Source organism: Cherax quadricarinatus, chromosome 18 (assembly GCF_038502225.1).
Source record: "Cherax quadricarinatus isolate ZL_2023a chromosome 18, ASM3850222v1, whole genome shotgun sequence".
Lineage (NCBI taxonomy): Eukaryota > Metazoa > Arthropoda > Malacostraca > Decapoda > Parastacidae > Cherax > Cherax quadricarinatus.
The window spans coordinates 7279837-7304636 of NC_091309.1; the positions used below are offsets into that span (position 1 = coordinate 7279837).

The window sequence follows — 24800 nt, forward strand, 5'->3', positions numbered from 1 at the left end:
AAAGGAAAAAAAGCCCATGGGTTCTGGGTCCCGCTGTCTGCAGTGCCAAGTGGAGGAAATCTGTGCCTTCTCAGCCAAGAAGATTTACCTTGATCCTGCACCACTTAGCCCACGCTGGCCCATGAGTGCCGTGTGTGACATTGAGGATGCACCTGAGGGCTACTTGCAAAAGTTGACTCAAGCTATCGAAACAGGTAAGATTTTATTTGCATTATATGTTTACATTCATTATGTATATATATATGTGTATTTGTAATTATCTCTTTTGTAGCTACAAAAGCAGAGCTCTACTTGTGGGTTTTCCATTTTCAGTATATAATCTATAATGGAAGTTGTTTAGATTTCCAGTTGTAACACTTAGTACCTCCTATTGTATCCCATTCCAAGCTTCTCCCAACTTTGTGAAGATCTTATTGCCCTTTTGGCATTTCTTCCTCAGTTTACAAATGTGATCTCTTTGTCTCCTTGTTATCTAAAACACAAATCTTCCTTATGAATTCTTTTTCTTTTTAGGATATTAGCCATTTTCCCTGTTGAGGGAGGGTAACCTGAAAAAGAAGAAACACTTTTATCATTACTCACTCCATCACTGTCTTGCCAGAGGCATGCCAATACTACAGTTCAAAAACTGCAACATATTATGTTATATGTGACTTTTATGTATCCCCTTTTTTTCCTATCACGTTCTGTAACTATGTTCCTGCCCATGTATGCTACACAGCTTGTCTCTAGGTTGTCTTAAATTACACACCATGCTATCTTACCTCAATTATTCATGAACTTTGTTGTAGTTGTATGGTATATCATCTAATCATTTCCTAAATCATTTGTTAAGCCTTAATCCTTAATATCAGTTCTATATTAGGTGTGATTACATTTTAACTTCATTCTCAATTTTTTTTTTTAAACACACTGGCTGTCTCCCACTGAGGTAGGATGATCCAAAAAAGAAAAAATGCTTTCACCATCACTCACTCTTATCATTGTCTTGTCAGAGGCATGTCATCATTGTTGCTAAGATGTCCCTCCACATGGCAATATCCCTCACCACTTCTTCAGAGTGTATGCACTGTATTTTCCACCTCCTCACACTCTAACAGCACGTTAAGTCATAAAAAACATTTGTCTCTACTACTCCTATCTAACATATAAAAGTGCTGTCTCTAACCCTTTAACACCTTTTCAGAATATTTTAATTGTAGTACAGAGCTACTGGAAATGTGCATAATAATGAGCATTTCCAATATCAACATTAAAATTCTTCTTCTTTCTTTCTTTCAACAAACCAGCCATATCCCACCGAAGCAGGATGGCCCAAAAGAAAAACAAAAGTTTCTCTTGTTGACTTTGGTAATGTATACAGGAGAAGGGGTTACTAACCCCTTGCTCCTGGCATTTTAGTCATCTCTTATAACATGCATGGTTTATGGAGGAAGACTTCTGTTCCACTTCCCCATGGAGATAAGAGGAAATAAACAATACCAAGAACTAGTAAGAAATTTAAAAGAAAACCCAGAGGGGTGTATATATATATAGATATTTTTTTTTTAACAAGTTGGCCGTCTCCCACCAAGGCAGGGTGACCCAAAAAGAAAGAAAATCCCCAAAAAGAAAATACTTTTATCATCGTTAAACTCTTTCACCTCACTCATATATAATCACTGTTTTTGCAGAGGTGCCCAGAACACAGCAGTTCAGAAGCATATACGTATGAAGATACGTACTGTATACAACATATCCCTCAAAACTGCCAATATCCCAAACCCCTCCTCTAAAGTGCAGGCATTTACTTCCCATTTCCAGTACTCGAGTCTGGCTATATAAAAATAACCGGATTCCATGAATCCCTTCACTAAATATTACCTTGGTCACACTCCAACAGATCATCAGGTCCCAAATACCATTCGACTCCATTCACTCCTATCTAACACGCTCACGCATGCTTGCTGGAAGTCCAAGCCCCTCGCCCACAAAACCTCCTTTACCCCCTCCCTCCAACCTTTTCAAGGATGACCCCTACTCTGCCTTACTTACCCAACAGATTTATATGCTCTCCATGTCATTCTACTTTGATCCACTCACTCTAAATGACCAAACAACCTCAACAACCCCTCTTCAGCCCTCTGACTAATATTTTTATTAGCTCCACACCTTCTCCTAATTTCCACACTCTGAATTCTCTGCATAATATTTACGCCACACATTGCCCTTAGATCTAGGTAGTAGGTTGGTAGACAGCAATCGCCCAGGGATGTACTACCGTCTTGCCAAGTGAGTGTAAAACGAAAGCCTGTAATTGTTTTACATGATGGTAGGATTGCTGGTGTACCTTTTTCTGTCTCATAAACATGCAAGATTTCACATACGTCTTGCTACTTCTACTTACACTTAGGTCACACTACACTTACATGTACAAGCATATATATACACACCCCTCTGGGTTTTCTTCTATTTTCTTTCTAGTCCTTGTTCTTGTTTATTTCCTCTTATCTCCATGGGGAAGTGGAACAGAATTCTTCCTCCGTAAGCCATGCGTGTTGTAAGAGGCGACTAAAATGCCGGGAGCAAGGGGCTAGTAACCCCTTCTCCTGTATAAATTACTAAATTTAAAAAAAGAAACTTTCATTTTTCTTTTTGGGCCACCCTGCCTTGGTGGGATACGGCCAGTTTGTTGAAAAAAAAAAATTGCCCTTAGACAGGACATCTCCACCGCCTCCAACCGCCTCCTCACTGCAGCATTTACAACCCAAGTTTCACACCCATATGAGAGTGTTGTTACCACTATACTTTCATACATTCCCTTCTTTGCCTCCATTGATAATGTTTTTTTGTCTTCACATATACCTCAATGCACCACTCACCTTTTTTTCTTCATCAATTCTATGGTTAACCTCATCCTTCATAAATCCATCTGCTTCTTCCATACTCCTTCTAACCAATTTGATATCCAATTTTTCTTTATCTAAATCATTTGATACTCTCATCACCTTACTCTATTCTATGTTCACTTTGAATTTTCTACCTTTACACACACTCCCAAACTAGTCCACTAACCTTTGCAACTTTTCTTTAGAATCTCCCATAAGCACAGTATCATCAGCAAAAAGTAACTGTGTCAATTCCCATTTTGTATTTGATACCCCATAATTTAATCCCACCCCTCTCCCGAACACCCTAGCATTTACTTTTTTTTTACAACCCCATCTATAAATATATTAAACAACTATGGTGACATTACACATCTGTCCAAGACTTACTTTTACCAGGAAGTAGTCTCCATCTCTTCTACACACCCTCACCTGAGCCTCACTATCCTCATAAAAACTCTTTACAGCATTAAGTAACTTACCACCTATTCCATATACTTGCAACATCTGCCACATTGCTCCCTTATCCACTCTATCATATTCTTTCAACACACCGGCCGTATCCCACCAAGGCGGGGTGGCCCAAAAGGAAAAACGAAAGTTTCTCGTTTTACATTTAGTAATATATACAGGAGAAGGGGTTACTAGGCCCTTGCTCCTGGCATTTTAGTCGCCTCTTACAACACACATGGCTTACGGAGGAAGAATTCTGTTCCACTTCCCCATGGAGGACTCTATCATATGCCTTTTCTAAATCTATAAATGCAATGAAAACTTCCCTACCTTTATCTAAATAATGTTCACATGTATGCTTCAATGTAAACCCTTGAACTACACATCCCTTACCCACTCTGAAACCTCCTTGCTCATCTGCAATCCTGCATTCTGTCTTACCTCTAATTCTTTCAATAATAACCCTACCATACATTTTTCCTGGTATACTCAGTAAACTTATTCCTCTATAATTTTTACAATCTCTTTTGTCCCCCTTCCGTTTATAAAGAGGAATTATACATGCTCTCTGCCAGTCCCTAGGTACCTTCCCCTCTTTCATACATTTATTAAACAAAAATACTAACCACTCCAACACTATATCCCCCCTGCTTTTAACATTTCTGTCATGATCCCTTCAGTTCCAGCTGCTTTACCCCCTCTCATTCTACGTAATGCCTCACGCACCTCCCCCACACTCAAATCCTGCTCTTCTTCACTCCTAAAAGATGGTATACCTCCCTGGCCAGTGCATGAAATTACCGCCTCCCTTTCTTCGTCGACATTTAAATGTTCCTCGAAATATTCCTGCCATCTACCCAATACCTCCATCTCCCCATCTCTGTTTTTAACTGACAAATCCATTTGTTCCCTAGGCTTTCTTTACTTGTTTATCTCACTCCAAAATTTTTTCTTATTTTCATCAAAATTTCTTGACAGTGCCTCTCCCACTCTATCATCTGCTCTCCTTTTACACTCTCTCACCACTCTCACCACTTTTACATCTAAGTGTAGTGTCACATAAGTGCAAGTAGAAGTAGCAAGGCATACCTGAAATCTTGCATGTTTATGAGACAGACAAAAAAACACCAGCAATCCTACCATCATGTAAAACAATTACAGGCTTTTGTTTTACACTCATTTGGCAGGATGGTAGTACAGTACCTTCCTGGGCAGTTGCTGTCTACTAATCTAATACCTAAAATTTCCAGTTTTTTTTTTTTCAACAAACTGGCTGTATCCCACCAAGGTAGGGTGGCCCAAAAAGAAAAATGAAAGTTTCTCTTTTTAAATTTAGTAATTTATACAGGAGAAGGGGTTACTAGGCCCTTGCTCCCGACATTTTAGTCGCTTCTTACAACACACATGGCTTACGGAGGAAGAATTCTGTTCCACTTCCCAATGGAGATAAATAAACAAGAACAAGAACTAGAAAGAAAATAGAAGAAAACCCAGAGGGGTGTGTATATATATGCTTGTACATGTATGTGTAGTGTAACCTAAGTGTAAGTAGAAGTAGCAAGACGTACCTGCAATCTTGTACTATATTTATGAGACAGACAAAAGACACCAGCAATCTTACCATCATGTAAAACAATTACAGGCTTTCGTTTTACACTCACTTAGCAGGACAGTAGTACCTCCCTGGGCAGTTGCTGTCTACCAATCTAATACCTAAAATTTCCAATATCAACATTAAAATTATGAACCTATATTCTAATCAATGCGCTGTGCCTTCAGTAAATAGTTTATTTATACATTTAAATATTTTCAGGTCCTTATGGAAAATGTGTGTACGACACTGATAATGATGTTTGTGACAACCAGGTAACTAATTAATAGGATCTCTTGTTATGCCCCTTATCAAAAAAAATTCTGGAATGGTTTTTAATGCTTTATATGCTGCTGGAGTGTGAGCAACAAGAAATTCAGGAAAACCACTGAGCTGGACTTGCATCCTGGGAATGAGGTCAGTACATATAGTATTTGCACTCAGAAGGAGGGATGGGAGGTGGTTTTTTTTTTTTTTTTTTAATCACCTTACCTTGGTGGGAGATACCCAGAATTGTGTAGACATCACAATTCAGATGATTTTCTGAATTGCAACATCCCTACCCATCCTTTAGAGTGTAGGCACTGTACTTCACACCTTCAAGAGTCGAGTCTGGTTAAACGGTTTTTCAAACCCCTTCATAAATGATACCTTGCTCACACTCCAGCAGCATGTCACCTCATAAAAACCATTTGTCTCCATTCATTCCAATCTAACATGTTAACCCAAAGCTGCTGGACTCTCACGTCCCTAGCACTTAAAACCTCTTTTAGCCCTCCTTCCTCCAACCCATTGTGGAGCAACCCCTACCTTCCTTCCTTCCACTCAATTTATAAACACTCTTGGGCATCTTGTTCTGCTCCATCCTCTCTTAAAGGCCCAAACCATGTTAACAACCCATCCTCAGCCCTCTGAATTATACCTTTGATAACTCCCACTCATTATTCTAATTTGTACATTTTGAATTCCCTGTAAAATATGAACATGACATTGCTCTCAAACATGACATCTTCACTGCTGCATCATTTAAAGCCCATGCTTCACATCCATATAAGTGTTGGTACTGCTATACTCTGTTACATATCTTTTTTTGCCTCCATAGATAAGATAAATTTCTTTCCAAAGATGTCTCAACACAAGCTTAACAGTACTTTTTTTTTTGTATTTTCTGTAGTTCATCTCAACTTTCATCTACTGACGTGTCCACTCCCGAATATCTGAATGCATTCACTGAATGCAAGTGAATGCATTCACTTGCATTCAGTGATATCATATTATTCATTGCCTATACTTTTTGTTATTCTCATCACCTTCTTCTTTATTTTCCCCTTTTAATTTTCTTAATTTCTCTTCAGAATCTCTCAAAAGAATGGTGTCTTCAGCAAAGATCAACTGTGATAACTTCTGCTTTGTATCAGATTTGTTATCTTTTAAACTTATACCTTATCCCAGCACCCTAGCATTCACTTCTTCTACAACTCATCTGTAACTATGCTAAACCACATTGGTGATATTACAAGTCCTTGTCTAAGGCCCACTTTTAGTGACATCTGTGTACCATAACCTGAGCCTTGCTATCTGCATAAAAACTCTTTACTGCATTAAGTAACCTACTACCAATTCCATAAATTGTAGTAGGTTGGTAGACAGCAACCACCCAGGGAGGTACTACCGTCCTGCCAAGTGAGTGTAAAACGAAGCCTGTGATTGTTTTACATGATGGTAGGATTGCTGATGTCTTTTGTCTGTCTCATAAATATGCAAGATTACAGGCATGTCTTGCTACTTCTACTTACACTTAGGTCACACTACACATACATGTACACATTTATTTATACACACTCATCTGAGTTTTCTTTGATTTTATCTTAATAGTTCTTGGTCTTATTAATTTTCCTTTTATATCCATGGGGAAGTGGAATAAGAATCTTTCCTCCGTAAGCCATGCGTGTTGTAAAAGTCAACTAAAATGCCGGGAACAATGGGCTAGTAACCCCTTTTCCTGTAAAGATTACTAAAAAGAATAAGAAGAAGAAAATTGTCAAAGTGGGAAGTCTGAATGTGCGTGGATGTTGTGCAGATGATAAGAAAGAGATGATTGTGGATGTTATGAATGAGAAGAAGCTGGATGTCCTGGCTTTAAGTGAAACAAAGCTGAAGGGGGTGGGAGAGTTTCAGTGGAGAGGAATAAATGGGATTAGGTCAGGGGTTTCAAATAGAGTTAGAGCTAAAGAAGGAGTAGCAATAATGTTGAAGGATAAGCTATGGCAGGAAAAGAGGGACTATAAATGTATTAATTCAAGGATTATGTGGAGTAAAATAAAGATTGGATGTGAAAAGTGGGTTATAATAAGCGTGTATGCACCTGGAGAAGAGAGAAGTGTAGAGGAGAGAGAGAGATTTTGGGAAATGTTGAGTGAATGCGTGGGGAGTTTTGAATCAAGTGTGAGAGTAATGGTGGTTGGGGATTTTAATGCTAAAGTGGGTAAAAATGTTATGGAGGGAGTAGTAGGTAAATTTGGGGTGCCAGGGGTAAATGTAAATGGGGAGCCTTTAATTGAGCTATGTGTAGAAAGAAATTTGGTAATAAGTAATACATATTTTATGAAAAAGAGGATAAATAAATATACAAGGTATGATGTAGCACGTAATGAAAGTAGTTTATTAGATTATGTATTGGTGGATAAAAGGTTGATGGGTAGGCTCCAGGATGTACATGTTTATAGAGGGGCAACTGATATATCGGATCATTATTTAGTTGTAGCTACAGTTAGAGTAAGAGGTAGATGGGAAAAGAGGAAGGTGGCAACAACAAGTAAGAGGGAAGTGAAAGTGTATAAACTAAGGGAGGAGGAAGTTCGGGTGAGATATAAGCGACTATTGGCAGAAAGGTGGGCTAGTGCAAAGATGAGTAGTGGGGGGGTTGAAGAGGGTTGGAATAGTTTTAAAAATGCAGTATTAGAATGTGGGGCAGAAGTTTGTGGTTATAGGAGGGTGGGGGCAGGAGGAAAGAGGAGTGATTGGTGGAATGATGAAGTAAAGGGTGTGATAAAAGAGAAAAAGGTAGCTTATGAGAGGTTTTTACAAAGCAGAAGTGTTATAAGAAGAGCAGAGTATATGGAGAGTAAAAGAAAGGTAAAGAGAGTGGTGAGAGAGTGCAAAAGGAGAGCAGATGATAGAGTGGGAGAGGCACTGTCAAGAAATTTTAATGAAAATAAGAAAAAATTTTGGAGTGAGTTAAACAAGTTAAGAAAGCCTAGGGAAAATATGGATTTGTCAGTTAAAAACAGAGTAGGGGAGTTAGTAGATGGGGAGATGGAGGTATTGGGTAGATGGCGAGAATATTTTGAGGAACTTTTAAATGTTAAGGAAGAAACAGAGGCAGTAATTTCATGCACTGGTCAGGGAGGTATACCATCTTTTAGGAGTGAAGAAGAGCAGAATGTAAGTGTGGGGGAGGTACGTGAGGCATTACGTAAAATGAAAGGGGGTAAAGCAGCTGGAACTGATGGGATCATGACAGAAATGTTAAAAGCAGGGGGGGATATAGTGTTGGAGTGGTTGGTACTTTTGTTTAATAAATGTATGAAAGAGGGGAAGGTACCTAGGGATTGGCAGAGAGCATGTATAGTCCCTTTATATAAAGGGAAAGGGGACAAAAGAGACTGTAAAAATTATAGAGGAATAAGCTTACTGAGTATACCAGGAAAAGTGTACGGTAGGGTTATAATTGAAAGAATTAGAGGTAAGACAGAATGTAGGATTGCGGATGAGCAAGGAGGTTTTAGAGTGGGTAGGGGATGTGTAGATCAGGTGTTTACATTGAAGCATATATGTGAACAGTATTTAGATAAAGATAGGGAAGTTTTTATTGCATTTATGGATTTAGAAAAGGCATATGATAGAGTGGATAGAGGAGCAATGTGGCAGATGTTGCAAGTATATGGAATAGGTGGTAAGTTATTAAATGCTGTAAAGAGTTTTTATGAGGATAGTGAGGCTCAGGTTAGGGTGTGTAGAAGAGAGGGAGACTACTTCCCGGTAAAAGTAGGTCTTAGACAGGGATGTGTAATGTCACCATGGTTGTTTAATATATTTATAGATGGGGTTGTAAAGGAAGTAAATGCTAGGGTGTTTGGGAGAGGGGTGGGATTAAATTATGGGGAATCAAATTCAAAATGGGAATTGACACAGTTACTTTTTGCTGATGATACTGTGCTTATGGGAGATTCTAAAGAAAAATTGCAAAGGTTAGTGGATGAGTTTGGGAATGTGTGTAAAGGTAGAAAGTTGAAAGTGAACATAGAAAAGAGTAAGGTGATGAGGGTGTCAAATGATTTAGATAAAGAAAAATTGGATATCAAATTGGGGAGGAGGAGTATGGAAGAAGTGAATGTTTTCAGATACTTGGGAGTTGACGTGTCGGCGGATGGATTTATGAAGGATGAGGTTAATCATAGAATTGATGAGGGAAAAAAGGTGAGTGGTGCGTTGAGGTATATGTGGAGTCAAAAAACGTTATCTATGGAGGCAAAGAAGGGAATGTATGAAAGTATAGTAGTACCAACACTCTTATATGGGTGTGAAGCTTGGGTGGTAAATGCAGCAGCGAGGAGACGGTTGGAGGCAGCGGAGATGTCTTGTTTAAGGGCAATGTGTGGTGTAAATATTATGCAGAAAATTCGGAGTGTGGAAATTAGGAGAAGGTGTGGAGTTAATAAAAGTATTAGTCAGAGGGCAGAAGAGGGGTTGTTGAGGTGGTTTGGTCATTTAGAGAGAATGGATCACAGTAGAATGACATGGAAAGCATATAAATCTATAGGGGAAGGAAGGCGGGGTAGGGGTCGTCCTCGAAAGGGTTGGAGAGAGGGGGTAAAGGAGGTTTTGTGGGTAAGGGGCTTGGACTTCCAGCAAGCGTGCGTGAGCGTGTTAGATAGGAGTGAATGGAGACGAATGGTACTTGGGACCTGACGATCTGTTGGAGTGTGAGCAGGGTAATATTTAGTGAAGGGATTCAGGGAAACCGGTTATTTTCATATAGTCGGACTTGAGTCCTGGAAATGGGAAGTACAATGCCTGCACTTTAAAGGAGGGGTTTGGGATATTGGCAGTTTGGAGGGATATGTTGTGTATCTTTATATGTTTATGCTTCTAGACTGTTGTATTCTGAGCACCTCTGCAAAAACAGTGATAATGTGCGAGTGTGGTGAAAGTGTTGAATGATGATGAAAGTATTTTCTTTTTGGGGATTTTCTTTCTTTTTTGGGTCACCCTGCCTCGGTGGGAGACGGCCGACTTGTTGAAAAAAAAAAAAAAAAAAAAAAAAAAAAATTTATGGATGTTATTAGCTGGGAAGATACAGATTACAAAATCCAGTACTGTACTAAATATGGTACCATTTAGTATGTTGAATATAGAAATACAGAACCAGAGGGCTAATTAAAAGAATTTGTTTCATGAAAGTGAAAATTTCATATCTGCAATATCCTGTAAAGTGTAACTTTATTAAAGTACACCTTTGGTTTATTTCTTTCAGGTTGTTAATTTTGAATTTAGTGATGGTGCAACTGCAACTCTTACAATGATCGCCTTCACGAAGAATTTATGTGCAAGAAAGACAGAAGTGTATGGTACTCGTGGACAGTTAGTATGGGACGAGTCACTTGGTCATACAGTTCAGCATTTTGACTTCCTGTCCAGAGTCTCAAAAGCTCATCAGTGTGAGGAAGTAAGAATACTATATACAGTAGGACCAGCTGTGGATACTGAAACTGTGGATAGTAGCAAACCCTATGTATAGGTCCTATACATACCTGTTATAAAGTTTAATTGATAAATTATGCACAATAAGTGGAGAATTATCACTTATTCACTGATGGGAAGTGAAGCCGTGAAGTGCTTCCCACTTCACGGCTTCTCTCAGACTTTGAAGAACTACCAGCTTCTCTACTTTTGCACTTTGGGCCATTATTATGCAGAATTTAGACTTGTTTGTGGGCCACAGTAAACCATGAATAACTGAAACTGCAGATACCAAATCAGTGGATACAGGGGTTCTGCTGTATGGTCATACAATGCTCAATAGTGTAGAATATGTCTGTATTTTATTTTGGCATTTGTCTGGGATGGTTGTCTGGTGGTTTTGTATTTAATTATTAATATTACTGTTAGAGTTGTTATTATCACAAGTGATACCTTTCATTGTCTGACAACTGATATAAAGTCTAGACTCTTTGTTATAATAACCCTATTATTTTTTTTATATTTCCATTTTTATAATATTGTATGATAGGTTTGATATACTGTATTTGTATATTGAGTGAGCTGGAGCTTTTGGTCATCTGACCAAGGCCTTCCACTGGCTTACTGGTCCACCCCTTTAAAAATTATGGTTGTGATTATAACCATTAGATAGTGAGCTGGTACTCGGTGTCACCTTGCACAGACTATCTGCATAACGAGCAGTGAGCATGACTTAACTCTCAGGTTCAGCTTTACTTCCCCTCCATTCACTCAGAGGTTTCCTATGCAGACTCTAAATATATTTTAAAAAAATGTCTTTTTTTTTTTATTTTTCAACAAGTCGGCCGTCTCCCACCGAGGCAGGGTGACCCAAAAAAGAAAGAAAATCCCCAAAAAGAAAATACTTTCATCATCATTCAACACTTTCACCACACTCACACATTATCACTGTTTTTGCAGAGGTGCTCAGAATACAACAGTTTAGAAGCATATACGTATAAAGATACACAACATATCCCTCCAAACTGCCAATATCCCAAACCCCTCCTTTAAAGTGCAGGCATTGTACTTCCCATTTCCAGGACTCAAGTCCGACTATATGAAAATAACCGGTTTCCCTGAATCCCTTCACTAAATATTACCCTGCTCACATTAAAAATAGGTGCATTTTACACTTCTTGTTTTAGTGAATTCCTGTACTGGTGAATAGAAGTGAGATTTTCAGTTTATGACCTTTGAGGTGGTTTGCCTGAAACTGGTCATTGTTTGGAGTTAGAGGAAAGCATGTCTAAGACATTTTTATCAAAATTTACAAGAAAATATATTTACTAAAACCACTTGAATTGCTGAGTTTATCATAGTTCTAAGCATATCTTATGATTTTGTTTTAAATTATTAGTCATTAAGAGTAATAAAACTACCAATAGAAGCTCAGACTAATTTAAAAAGTGCATCATAAATACTACCCTCAGAAAATAATCATTTTTCTGTGTATTGAATATTTCAATTTTCTAAGAGCTGACATAAATTATTAGTTACTTTTGTTGCAGAGTTTGAGAGCTCCTCCTGGGTGGGGACATAATGGTGCAGATTTCTTCTTGATTGAAGCATTTGCAAAAGCAGTGGCAGAGGGCGACCGAGAATGTATCTTATCAGGTAACTAACTTCTTTTAACAAACTGGCCACATCCTACCGAAGCTGGGTGGCCCAAAAAGAGAAACAAAAGTTTCTCTTTTTAATTTTAGTAATGTATACAGGAGAAGGGGTTACTAGCCCCTTGCTCCTGGCAGTTTAGTCGCCTCTTACGACATGCATGGCTTACGGAGGAAGAATTAGGTAATTAACTGTTCATCATTAATGTATGTTTGTCCTTGGGAAGTACCAGACCCTGTGGGGTTCTATAGATAATCAATAAATCAGGTAACCAAGAAGGGTTCAGCAGGTCATGGGTATTTATCTATCCTCTTTCCATAAGAATAGTCTATGATTAGTTTTTTGTATCATTTTAATGATTCTAAATGAGTTATATCCCATTACTTATCACTTTAAAGTTGTTCTAAGTGCTATTTTGGCTAGAACAGTACAGCATCTTGTTCTAGTAGTTTGTGGCTTCATTGTTAGGAATACTACTATCACTATGCCTGTGGGTGAAGTTTGGGATAAAAAAAAATATATATTTGCCATTTTTCAAAAGAAAAGCAACGAGCAAATTAATCAGTAAAAGGCTGAAGTTACTTTATACAGTATTTCTTTTTTCAGGCCCAAGTGTGTCTTTAGAAACACATCTTCTGACATTTGCAGCAGAACATTCACGCTTGACAGGCAGTGTTGTCAGGCCTAGCGAAGATCCTCGCTGGATGGTGTAAGATATAATGAAGAAAAAATTGAGCAGCTAAAGGTACCTATAATTAAGAAGCCAGAAGACAGGAGCAATAGAACAAGATATTGGCAGTTTGGAGGGATATGTTGTGTATCTTTATGTGTATGCTTCTAGACTGTTGTATTCTGAGCACCTCTGCAAAAACAGTGATAATGTGCGAGTGTGGTGAAAGTGTTGAATGATGATGAAAGTATTTTCTTTTTGGGGATTTTCTTTCTTTTTTTTTTTGGGTCACCCTGCCTCGGTGGGAGACGGCCGACTTGTTGAAAAAAAAAAAATAATAATGAAGAGCCATATTGGTGGTGGACAATGAAGTACATAAATGAGAAAATAATGCAGTATTGTACTATATCATTACATTATACAGCCTCTCCTCACTTAACGCTGGATTTCTGTTCCTAAGACCACGTTGGTAAACAAATACATAGCTAAGTGAGGAGCATACTATATTGGTAGTGGGTTCGTGTCAGCCATCTTTGATATTGTTTTAATGTCACCTTTGCACTATATTTTTAAATGTTTATACAGTAGTCTACTGTATATTGTAATAAACAGAATAGAGGAAATAAGCTCCAATGTACATTATTTACATATGCATACTAGTCAGAGAACCCATCATAAGTCTGAATTATCGGTAAACGAGTACGTCCCTAAGTGAGGAGAGGTTGTAATGTATTGTGTTTTTATTTTCAACAAACTGCCCATATCCCACCGAGGCAGGGTGTATTTACCTATTTATAATTACTTGTTTGTAGCTGCAGGAGCAGAGATATGCTCATGGTGTCTATAATTATTAATAGTTTGCTCATCATATAATTTTTAAAATATGCTCTTGGTGTCCTATCTTCAATAATTTGTTCTTCATATAATTTAAAACAATTCCAATGGGTGTACCACTTTCTACATCTGTAATTCATTCTGTTGATCTACCACTGTGCAAGACAAAATTTCCTAGTACAGTAGGACCCCCTGTATCCACGGGGGATGCATTCCAAGGACCTACTGCAGATACCAAAACTGCAGATAGTAGTGAACCCTATATATAAGTGCTATACATTTTTTTTTTCAACAAGTCGGCCATCTCCCACCGAGGCAGGGTGACCCAAAAAAGAAAGAAAATACTATCATCATTATTCAACACTTTCACCTCACTCACACATAATCACTGTTTTTGCAGAGGTGCTCAGAACACAACAGTTTAGAAGCATATACGTATAAAGATACACAACATATCCCTCCAAACTGCTAATATCCTGAAACCCCTCCTTTAGAGTGCAGGCATTGTACTTCCCATTTCCAGGACTCAAGTCCGGCTATATAAAAATAACCGGTTTCCCTGAATCCCTTCACTAAATATTACCCTGCTCACACTCCAACAGATCGTCAGGTCCCAAATACCATTCGTCTCCATTCACTCCTATCAAACACGCTCATGCACGCCTGCTGGAAGTCCAAGCCCCTCGCTCACAAAACCTCCCTTACCCCTTCCTTCCAACCTTTTCGAGGACCCCTACCCTGCCTGCCTTCTCCTACAGATTTAAATGCTCTCCCTGTCATTCTACTTTGATCCATTCTCTCTAAATGACCAAACCACCTCAACAGCCCCTCTTCAGCCGTCTGACTAATACTTTTATTAATTCCACACCTTCTCCTAATTTCCACACTCCGAATTTTCTGCATAATATTTACACCGCACATTGCCCTTAGACAGGACATCTCCACTGCCTCCAACCACCTCCTCGCTGCTGCATTCACAACCCAAGCTTCACACCCATATAAGAGTGTTGGTACTACTATACTTTCATACATTCCCTTCTTTGCCGCCATAGATAACGTTTTTTGACTCCATATGTACCTCAACGCACCACTCACCTTTTTTCCCTCATCAATTCTATGATTAGCTTCATCCTTTATAAATCCACCCACCGACATGTCAACTCACAAGTATCTGAAAACATTCACTTCTTCCATACTCCTCCTCCCCAATTTGATATCCAATTTTTCTTTATCTAAATCATTTGATACCCTCATCACCTTACTCTTTTCTATGTTTTATGTCCTATACATACCTATTATAAATTTTAATTAATAAATTATGCACAATAAGTGGAGAATTATCACTTTTTCACTGATGGGAAGCATTTCACGGTTTCTCTTAGACTTTGAAGAACTGCCACCATCACTACTTTTGCACTTTAAGGCCATTATTAAGCAAAATTAAGGGTTATTTGCAGGCCACGGTAAACTGTGGATAACTGAAACTGGGGGTACTAGACCCGCAGATATAGGGGTCCTACTGTATCCCTTCAGCTCCAATTTTTTTCTCAATTTACAGCTGTGGCCTCTTGCTGTTCCAGCGGCAGAAATTTAATGTTTATTTACAATGTTTAGTATGGTAGCTCGAATGAGTTAAGTGTCGTATGTTTTGATTCTGATAATTTTGACAAAATATTCATTCTCATTAAAAATGTACTGTATTCTTATTTAAGTTTTCTAATATTTTCTTCATAATTTTGAAGTCTTCGATGCAGCTTTACTATGTGCAGTAATATTATTTAAAAGATTTTGTGTATATAAAAAATGTCAAATCTTTCTTCTTTCAACGCACCGGCCATATCCCACCGAGGTGGGTTGGTCCAAAAAGAAAAACGAAAGTTTCTCCTTTTACATTTCAAATTCAAATTCAATTCAAATTCAAAGTTTATTCTCTATAAGGATTACAATGCTGAGTTTACAGAATTTGGTTATTGTGTGGTTTACATGTAGTAAAATAATAATTACAGAGTGTACCACTAGAACACCTAGCATGGCTAGGCATTTCAGGCAGACTTAAATTAAATCATAAGTTTAAAATATTACAAAATTATGAGGTAAGTTGGTATTATGGCTAAGTGACTAAATACTAGTTTGTGAGTTTAGCAATGTGAATGCTTTTGTTTTGGCACTATACATAGTTTCAGTATTGGAGTATCACAGGCCAACTTATGACTAGTTAAGATTCATTATTTTGAGATTGAGATTGATATTTCTGTTTATGGTCAAATGGGTGAGTGAGTGTAAGTGTTAACCACCAGGTGGTATTCGTGTAATTAGTTGACAGGGTGTATCAGGGAGATAAGATGTTTTCTGATGGTAGTTTTGAAGGTGATGAATGTGTCTGCAGTTTTAGAATTTTCAGGTAGGGTGTTCCAGATTTTAGGGCCTTTGACATACATTGAATTTTTGTAAAGGTTTAGTCTGACACGGGGAATGTCATAGAGATGTTTGTGTCTGGTGTTGTGCCTGTGGGTTCTGTCGCAACTATCAAGAAAGCGTTTTAGGTCAAGGTTAATATTGGAATTTAAGGTCCTGTAGATGTAAATTGCACAGTAGTAAGTGTGGATGTACTGAACAGGGAGTAAGTTTAGATCTATGAAGAGTGGGGGGGTGTGTTGCCAGGGATGGGATTTAGTGATTATTCTTACTGCGGCTTTTTGTTGGGTTATTATTGGCTTTAGGTGTGTTGCTGCAGTTGAACCCCAAGCACAGATAGCATAGGTGAGGTATGGATATGTAAGTGAATGGTATAGTGTGAGAAGGGCAGTTTGCGGCACGTAGTATCGTATCTTGGAGAGGATCCCAACCGTTTTGGATACTTTTTTGGTTATGTGTTGGATATGGGTGCTGAAGTTCAGGTTGTTGTCGAGGTATAGGCCTAGGAATTTGCCCTCATTATGCCTGGCAATTAGAGTGTTGTCGATCTTAATGTTAATTTGCGCATCTCCTGCTCTGCTACCAAACATAATGTAGTAGGTTTTGTCAGTGTTAAGTGTAAGTTTATTGGCTGTCATCCAAGTCGATATTTTGATCAGCTCCTCATTAACAATGGTGTTGAGGGTGGCAAGATTAGGGTGAGAGATGACATAAGTCGTGTCGTCAGCAAAGAGAATGGGGTTCAGGTGTTGAGATACGTTTGGAAGATCATTGATGTATATGAGGAAGAGCAGGGGACCAAGGACACTTCCCTGCGGAACTCCAGTATCAAGTGGCTGTGTTGTTGATGCTGTGTCTTTAATGGTGACATACTGATACCTATTAGTAAGGTAAGATTTGAAATATGCAAGCGCATGGCCTCTTATACCGTAATGGTCACGTTTGTGGAGTAGGATGCCGTGGTCTACTGTGTCAAAAGCTTTTCTTAGGTCAATAAAAATTCCTAGTGGATATTCCTTATTTTCCAATGCTGTGTAAAGCAGATCTAGCATTTTTATGATTGCATCGTTAGTGCTTTTATTTTTCCTGAATCCAAATTGGCAGGGGTTGAGTACGTTTTGTGCCGTTATAAATTAATATAGTCTCCTGTGCACGAGTTTCTCAAAGATTTTGGATAGCAATGGTAAGTTTGATATTGGCCTATAGTTGTTTAAATCTGTAGGGTCACTACCTTTATGTATTGGTGTAACCCTTGCCGTCTTGAGTAGTTTCGGGAAGGTGCTAGTTTCTAGTGACTTGTTAAAAAGTAATGAGATAGCATGCGAGAGAACATGGGCCGCTCTCTTGTACAATAATGGTGGGACATGAGACAGATTCCCTGAGTTATTTTTAAGTGACTTTATAATCTCAGTGACTTCCATGGGCTCAGTTGGAACAAGATAGAAGGAATTTGGGAAATTCCCATCTAGGTAGTAATACTATGTATATACAGGAGAAACGGTTACTAGCCCTTTGCTCTAAATGTCAAATATAAATAATTATTTAATTAAGCAACTAAAAAATTCATTCTCAGTAATTTTGTCAATTAAAATTGTTTTTTGAGAAATAAAATTATGGAAAATGGTATAAATCAAATAGACCTGTAGTTTGACTTCTTCTATTTAGTTGCAATAAATTCTTTATTTTCTGATCAATATGGAAAGAAATGTCTTAGCTTCAATTTTCACTGTATTTTATTATGAAAACTAATAAAATAGTAAAAATTTTAAATTTCAGTTTTGATTATGTATGGAACTGGACTTCTAATGTTTCTTTTACATTATTTGTTAATTTATCTATAATGAATTTATTATAATACCTGTTGTTTTTATCATATAAAATGTTAAAATAGTAAGATGTAAGAGTTTCATTTCCATTTATTCATTCCCCTTCAAATGAGAATCTCGGATAATGGTTTGGGGCTCTTGATCCAAGGAACTCAACTTCCATGGAACGAACTTGATTGCTTCACATTTTCCTAGACTCTCTCTCTGACCTCTAGAGGATTAGTGCTCCCTGGTGAATGCAACAATAACAGTGTACTATATCCAGTTATAAAAAAAAGAAATATTTTTCCAGCTGTCACACATGCAAACTCATTGTCTCTCAGTTATCTGTATGGATTTGTAAGTGTTAGTGAAGATGATGTTTAATTTGTGACCTTACCTGTGTGAGCATAAGCTTAGTGGGTACTTACTTATATTATAATTTACATTATGAATATTACAAAATGTGGCTCTGGGTTGAGACAATAGATGGAAGAAGAATGAAGAGAGATGATGCTTGTCAGAGAGAGAGAGAGAGAAGAAAAACCTTCAACATCATTCAAAAGGTTAGGTTAGGAAAGATTTCTCAGGAAACAGGACAAGTGTTTCCTCATGCGGGTCTTAGTTACATGATAACTGCTGGAGCTTTTGGTCATCTGACAGGTCTTCCACTGGTTTACTGGTCCACCCCTTTAAAAATTATGATAAAAGAGAGATAAGAGGAAGAGAGGAATGGATGGACAGTGGTAGGTAGAAAGGAAATAAAGATGAGTGAGGAATGAAGGATCAGGTTTGATAAGCACAAACTTGGCACAACATGGGGGTATCAAGCAGACCCAAAATGCTTAACAATATTTTATTACATGTCATTTTATGCTTAACAATATTTTATTATGTCATTTTTTTTATTGAACAAAAATTTTTTGTAAGGTAGGTAAAAAAGTACAAGCAGGCCCTGCTTCACTTTACAGCATTTCATTGAATTTGAATTTGAATACAGCACTTTTCAATTATACCCACTTTTCATTTATTCAAACTTCCTACAATAAATATATTCACCACTCATATAAACTGAGGATGAAACTATTTTAAGGTAAGTAATGTGTGTACTGTATATGCATTTTTTATGCCTAGCTATATTTCTCACTTAATATATGGTAGTGTAAACATGTTATCAGGCTTTTATAGGCATTTGAAAGTGAAAAAGACCATACACAAATAACCCGCACATAGAAGGGAGGAGCTTACGACGACGTTTCGGTCCGACTTGGACAATTTACAAAGTCACACGGTATTGTGCCTTTTTTGTTATTAAAAAGGCTATGATTCACTTTACAGTGATAGCCTAGGGCCTAACCTGCTCTACAAAAGGGGTTCTCCTGTATTACATATACCTATTACCTGGAGTTTACCTGGAGAGAGTTCCGGGGGTCAACGCCCCCACGGCTCGATCTGTGACCAGGCCTCCCGGTGGATCACAGCCTGATCAACCAGGCTGTTACTGTTGGCTGTACGCAAACCAACGTACGAGCCACAGCCCGGCTGGTCAGGAACCGACTTTAGGTGCTTGTCCAGTGCCAGCTTGAAGACTGCCAGGGGTCTGTTGGTAATCCCCCCCTTATGTATGCTGGGAGGCAGTTGAACAGTCTCGGGCCCCTGACACTTATTGTATGGTCTCTTAACGTGCTAGTGACACCCCTGCTTTTCATTGGGGGATGTTGCATCGTCTGCCAAGTCTTTTGCTTTCGTAGTGAGTGATTTTCGTGTGCAAGTTCGGTACTAGTTCCTCCAGGATTTTCCAGGTGTATATAATCATGTATCTCTCCGACCTGCGTTCCAGGGAGTACAAGTTCAGGAACTTCAAGCGCTCCCAGTAATTGAAATGTTTTATCTCCGTTATTCGCACTGTGAAGGTTCTCTGTACATTTTCTAGGTCAACAATTTCACCTGCCTTGAAAGGAGCTGTTAGTGTACAGCAATATTCCAGCCTAGATAGAACAAGTGACCTGAAGAGTGTCATCATGGGCTTGGCATCCCTAGTTTTGAATGTTCTCAGTATCCATCCTGTCATTTTTCTAGCAGATGCGATTGATACAATGTTATGGTCCTTGAAGGTGAGATCCTCCGACAAGATCACTCCCAGGTCTTTGACGTTGGTGTTTCACTCTATTTTGTGGCCAGAATTTGTTTTGTACTCTGATGAAGATTTAATTTCCTCGTGTTTGCCATATCTGAGTAATTGAAATTTCTCATCGTTAAACTTCATATTGTTTTCTGCAGCCCACTGAAAGATTTGGTTGATGTCTGCCTGGAGCCCTGCAGTGTCTGCAATGGAAGACACTGTCATGCAGATTCGGGTGCCATCTGCAAAGGAAGACATGGTGCTGTGGCTGACATCCTTGTCTATGTCAGATATGAGGATGAGGAATAAGATGGGAGCAAGTACTGTGCCTTGTGGAACAGAACTTTTCACCGTAGCTGCCTCAGACTTTACTCTGTTGACTACTACTCTCTGTGTTCTGTTAGTGAGGAAATTATAGATCCATCGACCGATTTTTCCCGTTATTCCTTTAGCACGCATTTCGTGCGCTATTACGCCATGGTCACACTTGTCGAAGGCTTTTGCAAAGTCTGTATATATTACATCTGCATTCTTTTTGTCTTCTAGTGCATCTAGGACCTTGTCGTAGTGATCCAATAGTTGAGACAGAGAGCAGCGACCTGTTCTAAACCCATGTTGCCCTGGGTTGTGTAATTGATGGGTTTCTAGATGGGTGGTGATCTTGCTTCTTAGGACCCTTTCAAAGATTTTTATGATATGGGATGTTAGTGCTATCGGTCTGTAGTTATTTGCTGTTGCTTTACTGCCCCCTTTGTGGAGTGGGGCTATGTCTGTTGTTTTTAGTAACTGTGGGACGACTCCCGTGTCCATGCTCCCTCTCCATAGGATGGTAAAGGCTCGTGATAGGGGCTTCTTGCAGTTCTTGATGAACACGGAGTTCCATGAGTCTGGCCCTGGGGCAGAGTGCATGGGCATGTCATTTATCGCCTGTTCGAAGTCATTTGGCGTCAGGATAACATCAAATAGGCTTGTGTTAACCAAATTCTGTGGCTCTCTCATAAAAAATTCATTTTGATCTTCGACTCTCAGTCTGGTTAGCGGCTTGCTAAAAACTGAGTCATATTGGGACTTGAGTAGCTCACTCATTTCCTTGCTGTCATCTGTGTAGGACCCATCTTGTTTAAGTAGGGGCCCAATACTGGATGTTGTTCTCGACTTTGATTTGGCATAGGAGAAGAAATACTTTGGGTTTCTTTCGATTTCATTTATGGCTTTTAGTTCTTCCCGCGATTCCTGACTCCTATAAGATTCCTTTAGCTTAAGTTCGATGCTTGCTATTTCTCTGACCAGTGTCTCCCTATGCCTTTCAGATATATTGACCTCTTTTAGCCGCTCTGTTATTCTTTTCTGTCGCCTGTAAAGGGAGCGCCTGTCCCTTTCTATTTTACATCTACTCCTCCTTTTTCTTAGAGGAATAAGCCTTGTGCATACATCGAGTGCCATCAAGTTAATCTGTTCTAGGCATAAGTTGGGGTCTGTGTTGCTTAGTATATCTTCCCAGCTTATATCAGTTAGGATTTGGTTTACTTGGTCCCACTTTGTTTTTGTTATTGAAGTTGAATTTGGTGAATGCTCCCTCGTGACTAATCTCATTATGTCGGTCTGGGGCTGCTCTCTCGTGACTGAGTATAAGATAAGATAATCTAGCCACCCATTATGTCATCGACTGTCATTGGGGGCTCCAGTCGCATACATATCTGAACCTCAATTATGTTGTGATCTGAGTATATTGTTTTTGATATGGTGACATTTCATATCAGATCATCATTGTTAGTGAAGATGAGGTCTAGTGTATTCTCCAGTCTAGTAGGCTCTATTATTTGCTGGTTTAAATTGAATTTTGTGCAGAGATTTAAAAGCTCGTGTGAGTGTGAGTTTTCATCAGAGCTGCCTCCTGGTGTTATTACTGCAACAATATTATTTGCAATATTCCTCCATTTTAGGTGCCTTAAGTTGAAATCCCCCAGGAGCAAGATGTTGGGTGCAGGAGCTGGCAGATTTTCCAGACAGTGGTCAATTTTTAACAGCTGTTCCTGGAATTGCTGGGATGTTGCATCCGGAGGCTTGTAGACTACCACAATGACTAGGTTTTGGTTCTCGATCTTTACTGCTAAAACTTCCACTACATCATTTGAGGCATTCAGCAGTTCTGTGCACACAAGTGACTCTGCAATTTACAGGCCAACCCCCCCTTTTGCCTGTTCACTCTGTCGCATCTGTAAAGGTTGTAACCTGGGATCCATATTTTGTTGTCCAAGTGATCCTTTATGTGGGTCTCAGTGAAAGCCGTGAACATTGCCTTTGCCTCTGCAAGCAGTCCACGGATGAAAGGTATTTTGTTGTTTGTTGCTGGCTTTAGACCCTATATATTTGCAAAGAAGAATGTCATCGGACTGGTGGTATTGTTGGTACTGGGGGGGGGGTTCCGGCATTAGTATCTGTATCTGTTGGTTTGGAGTGGAGGCCATCGACTGTGGTTCCACTCCAGGAATGACTGGATTTGGTGTATGATTTCTGCCATTTCCTGCCAGTTTTTTTTTCTTCCTGGCACTAAAAAACCTCTCCCTCTTGAGTGGCTGTGGCTACCCAGGTTTTCCCATGGCCTGGATGTTTTGTATCTTTTTGTCCCCTTTAGATGGTGTGCCTGGCAATTTAAGTTATAGCACAGTCTTTCCTGTACTGAAGAGGGACACATTTCAGGGTGAAAAAGCTTACAGGAAGGGAGTTTGCATTTTCCTGTTGTCATATGGGCACGGCATTTTCTAGGGTGGTCATAGTTGCACGTCCCATCTGTTTTTCCAGATTTCCCATGTCTGCAGATACCAAGTGCATAGTATGTACACAGGCTTGGTTTCCGTTTGCCTTGGGTTTCTGTGATTGTATTCCCTGTTGGTGCATTTTTCTCTGTCTTATTCCTATCCTCCCTGGCACCAACAATGGAGCTCCCACCAGTTGTTTTTGGTAATATATCCTCACTATTGCTAGTGGAGTCCTCTTGTTTGCTATTTCCTGTGGTATTTCTAGTTTGCAATATTGGTTTTATCTTATCTTTGACTACACTTGTTTCCCCACTATGGCTCCTGTCTCCCATGAGGTCATTTATGTGCATTCCATCCTGCATACAATTCCAGACTACCTGGACAAAATCTCCAGCTTCACCATTAGTCTCCCAGGACAGCACCTCCAGCTTCACCATTAGTCTCCCAGGACAGCACCTCCAGCTTCACCATTACTGTCTCCCAGGACAGCACCTCCAGCTTCACCATTACTGTCTCCCAGGACAGCACTATCAGCCCCACATTTACTGACTACCAGGACATCACCTCCAGCCTTACAGTTTCTGTCTACATGACCAGCATCAAGGGCAGTACCATCCAGCCCAAACTTTTTATGTTCCCATCTGTTGTAGAAAGCTTCCAGATTTTCTATGAAAGCAGCTTTGATGTTATCCTCTTTTAATACAAATGTGATATTAGTCCACAGATTTATCTCATTTGGACATACCCAGAAACACTTCCCTGTTTTAATACTTCTCGTAGCTAGTTCTTGGATATTTGCACAAGGGGCATGACACCAATTTCCACAAAAATGACAATTTATCCATGTGGATTATTATTATTATTATAATCAAGGGGAAGCGCTACACCCGGAGGATTATACAGCGCCTGGGTGGGGGGATGTGGAAGGCATTCAGGCTTAATTCGGGGAACTGGAGCACAGATCCAATTCCCTAAATCAAGAGCCCCTCACCAACATCAAGGAACCTTCCTTGAGGGGTATCCATGTGGAAGCTCGTTTGTTTGATTAATTGCAGACTACACAGAGCTTCATAATGATTTGAATGGTTGATTTACTGTAATCCTACTAGCAACCTCTTGAATACTCTATTAATAACCTCCTTAAATGAAGCTCTAGCTATTTGTATTTCTATTTCTAACTGTACTTGTATATTGGACAGCTTACCGGAGTACGCTCCTTTTATATTTATTGTTTGTATTTATAAGGGCGCCTACAACCCCATCCGTTTACAGTCTGCTTTATTGTCCAACGAATCCGTTTGAAATCGGTCGAGGGTTCGGACCAGTCAAGGGTTCGGAACCAGTCTGATCTGATCAGTGGGTCACTTATTTAAAACATACTGGTCGGTGATTTGGGCTAACACATGAAGGATCTACTGGAAGTTATCTACCCGAGTAATATGTGATTTGATTAATACAGAAAGTATAACTTGCGTGTTGAAGAACCGGTGATTGCTGGCAGCTCCTACAATGACGTTAGTTTAATATGTTTATTATGCACCCCATACCCATCCTGTGGGCGGTAGTCAAAAGATTACAGAGGTACATAATTGGTCCAGGGACTGGACTCCAAAGTTTTGATAGCTGAGCAAGTTACAGAGGTAATGAACTCACAATTTACAAAAGTAATGAACTCACAATTTACAAAGGTAATGAACTCACAATTTACAAAGGTAATGAACTCACAATTTACAAAGGTAATGAACTCACAATTTACAAAGGTAATGAACTCACAATTTACAAAGGTAATGAACTCACAATTTACAAAGGTAATGAACTCCAGGTAGGTCTGGTCACAATCATGACAAGTTACAAAGGTATTTACAGATTACAGAGGTACGTAATGGGTC

The 24800-nt window shown here is 39.1% G+C and overlaps 1 protein-coding gene and 1 long non-coding RNA gene across 5 annotated transcripts in view; one reads left to right on the top strand and one right to left on the bottom strand.

Moving 5' to 3' along the window:
- The window catches only part of LOC128689339 (putative oxidoreductase YteT), a 38606-nt gene extending 20487 nt beyond the window's left edge, over window positions 1-18119 (top strand). For 3 of the 4 annotated variants that reach the window (XM_053777515.2, XM_070086139.1, XM_070086140.1), the window contains exons 8-12: window positions 1-194; window positions 5134-5186; window positions 10448-10639; window positions 12204-12309; window positions 12913-18119. In XM_053777515.2, coding sequence (XP_053633490.1) covers window positions 1-194; window positions 5134-5186; window positions 10448-10639; window positions 12204-12309; window positions 12913-13019 — 652 coding nt within the window. In that variant the 3' untranslated portion in view covers window positions 13020-18119. The remainder of the gene's footprint in view (window positions 195-5133; window positions 5187-10447; window positions 10640-12203; window positions 12310-12912) is intronic. The other variant, XM_070086141.1, reaches the window with a different exon arrangement.
- LOC138852859 (uncharacterized) lies at window positions 190-24356 on the bottom strand. The gene is made up of 2 exons (XR_011392135.1): window positions 24116-24356; window positions 190-548 (listed from the first exon to the last, which is right to left on the bottom strand). It is a non-coding gene; the product is annotated as an uncharacterized lncRNA (long non-coding RNA).
- Window positions 24357-24800: the final 444 nt, after the last annotated feature.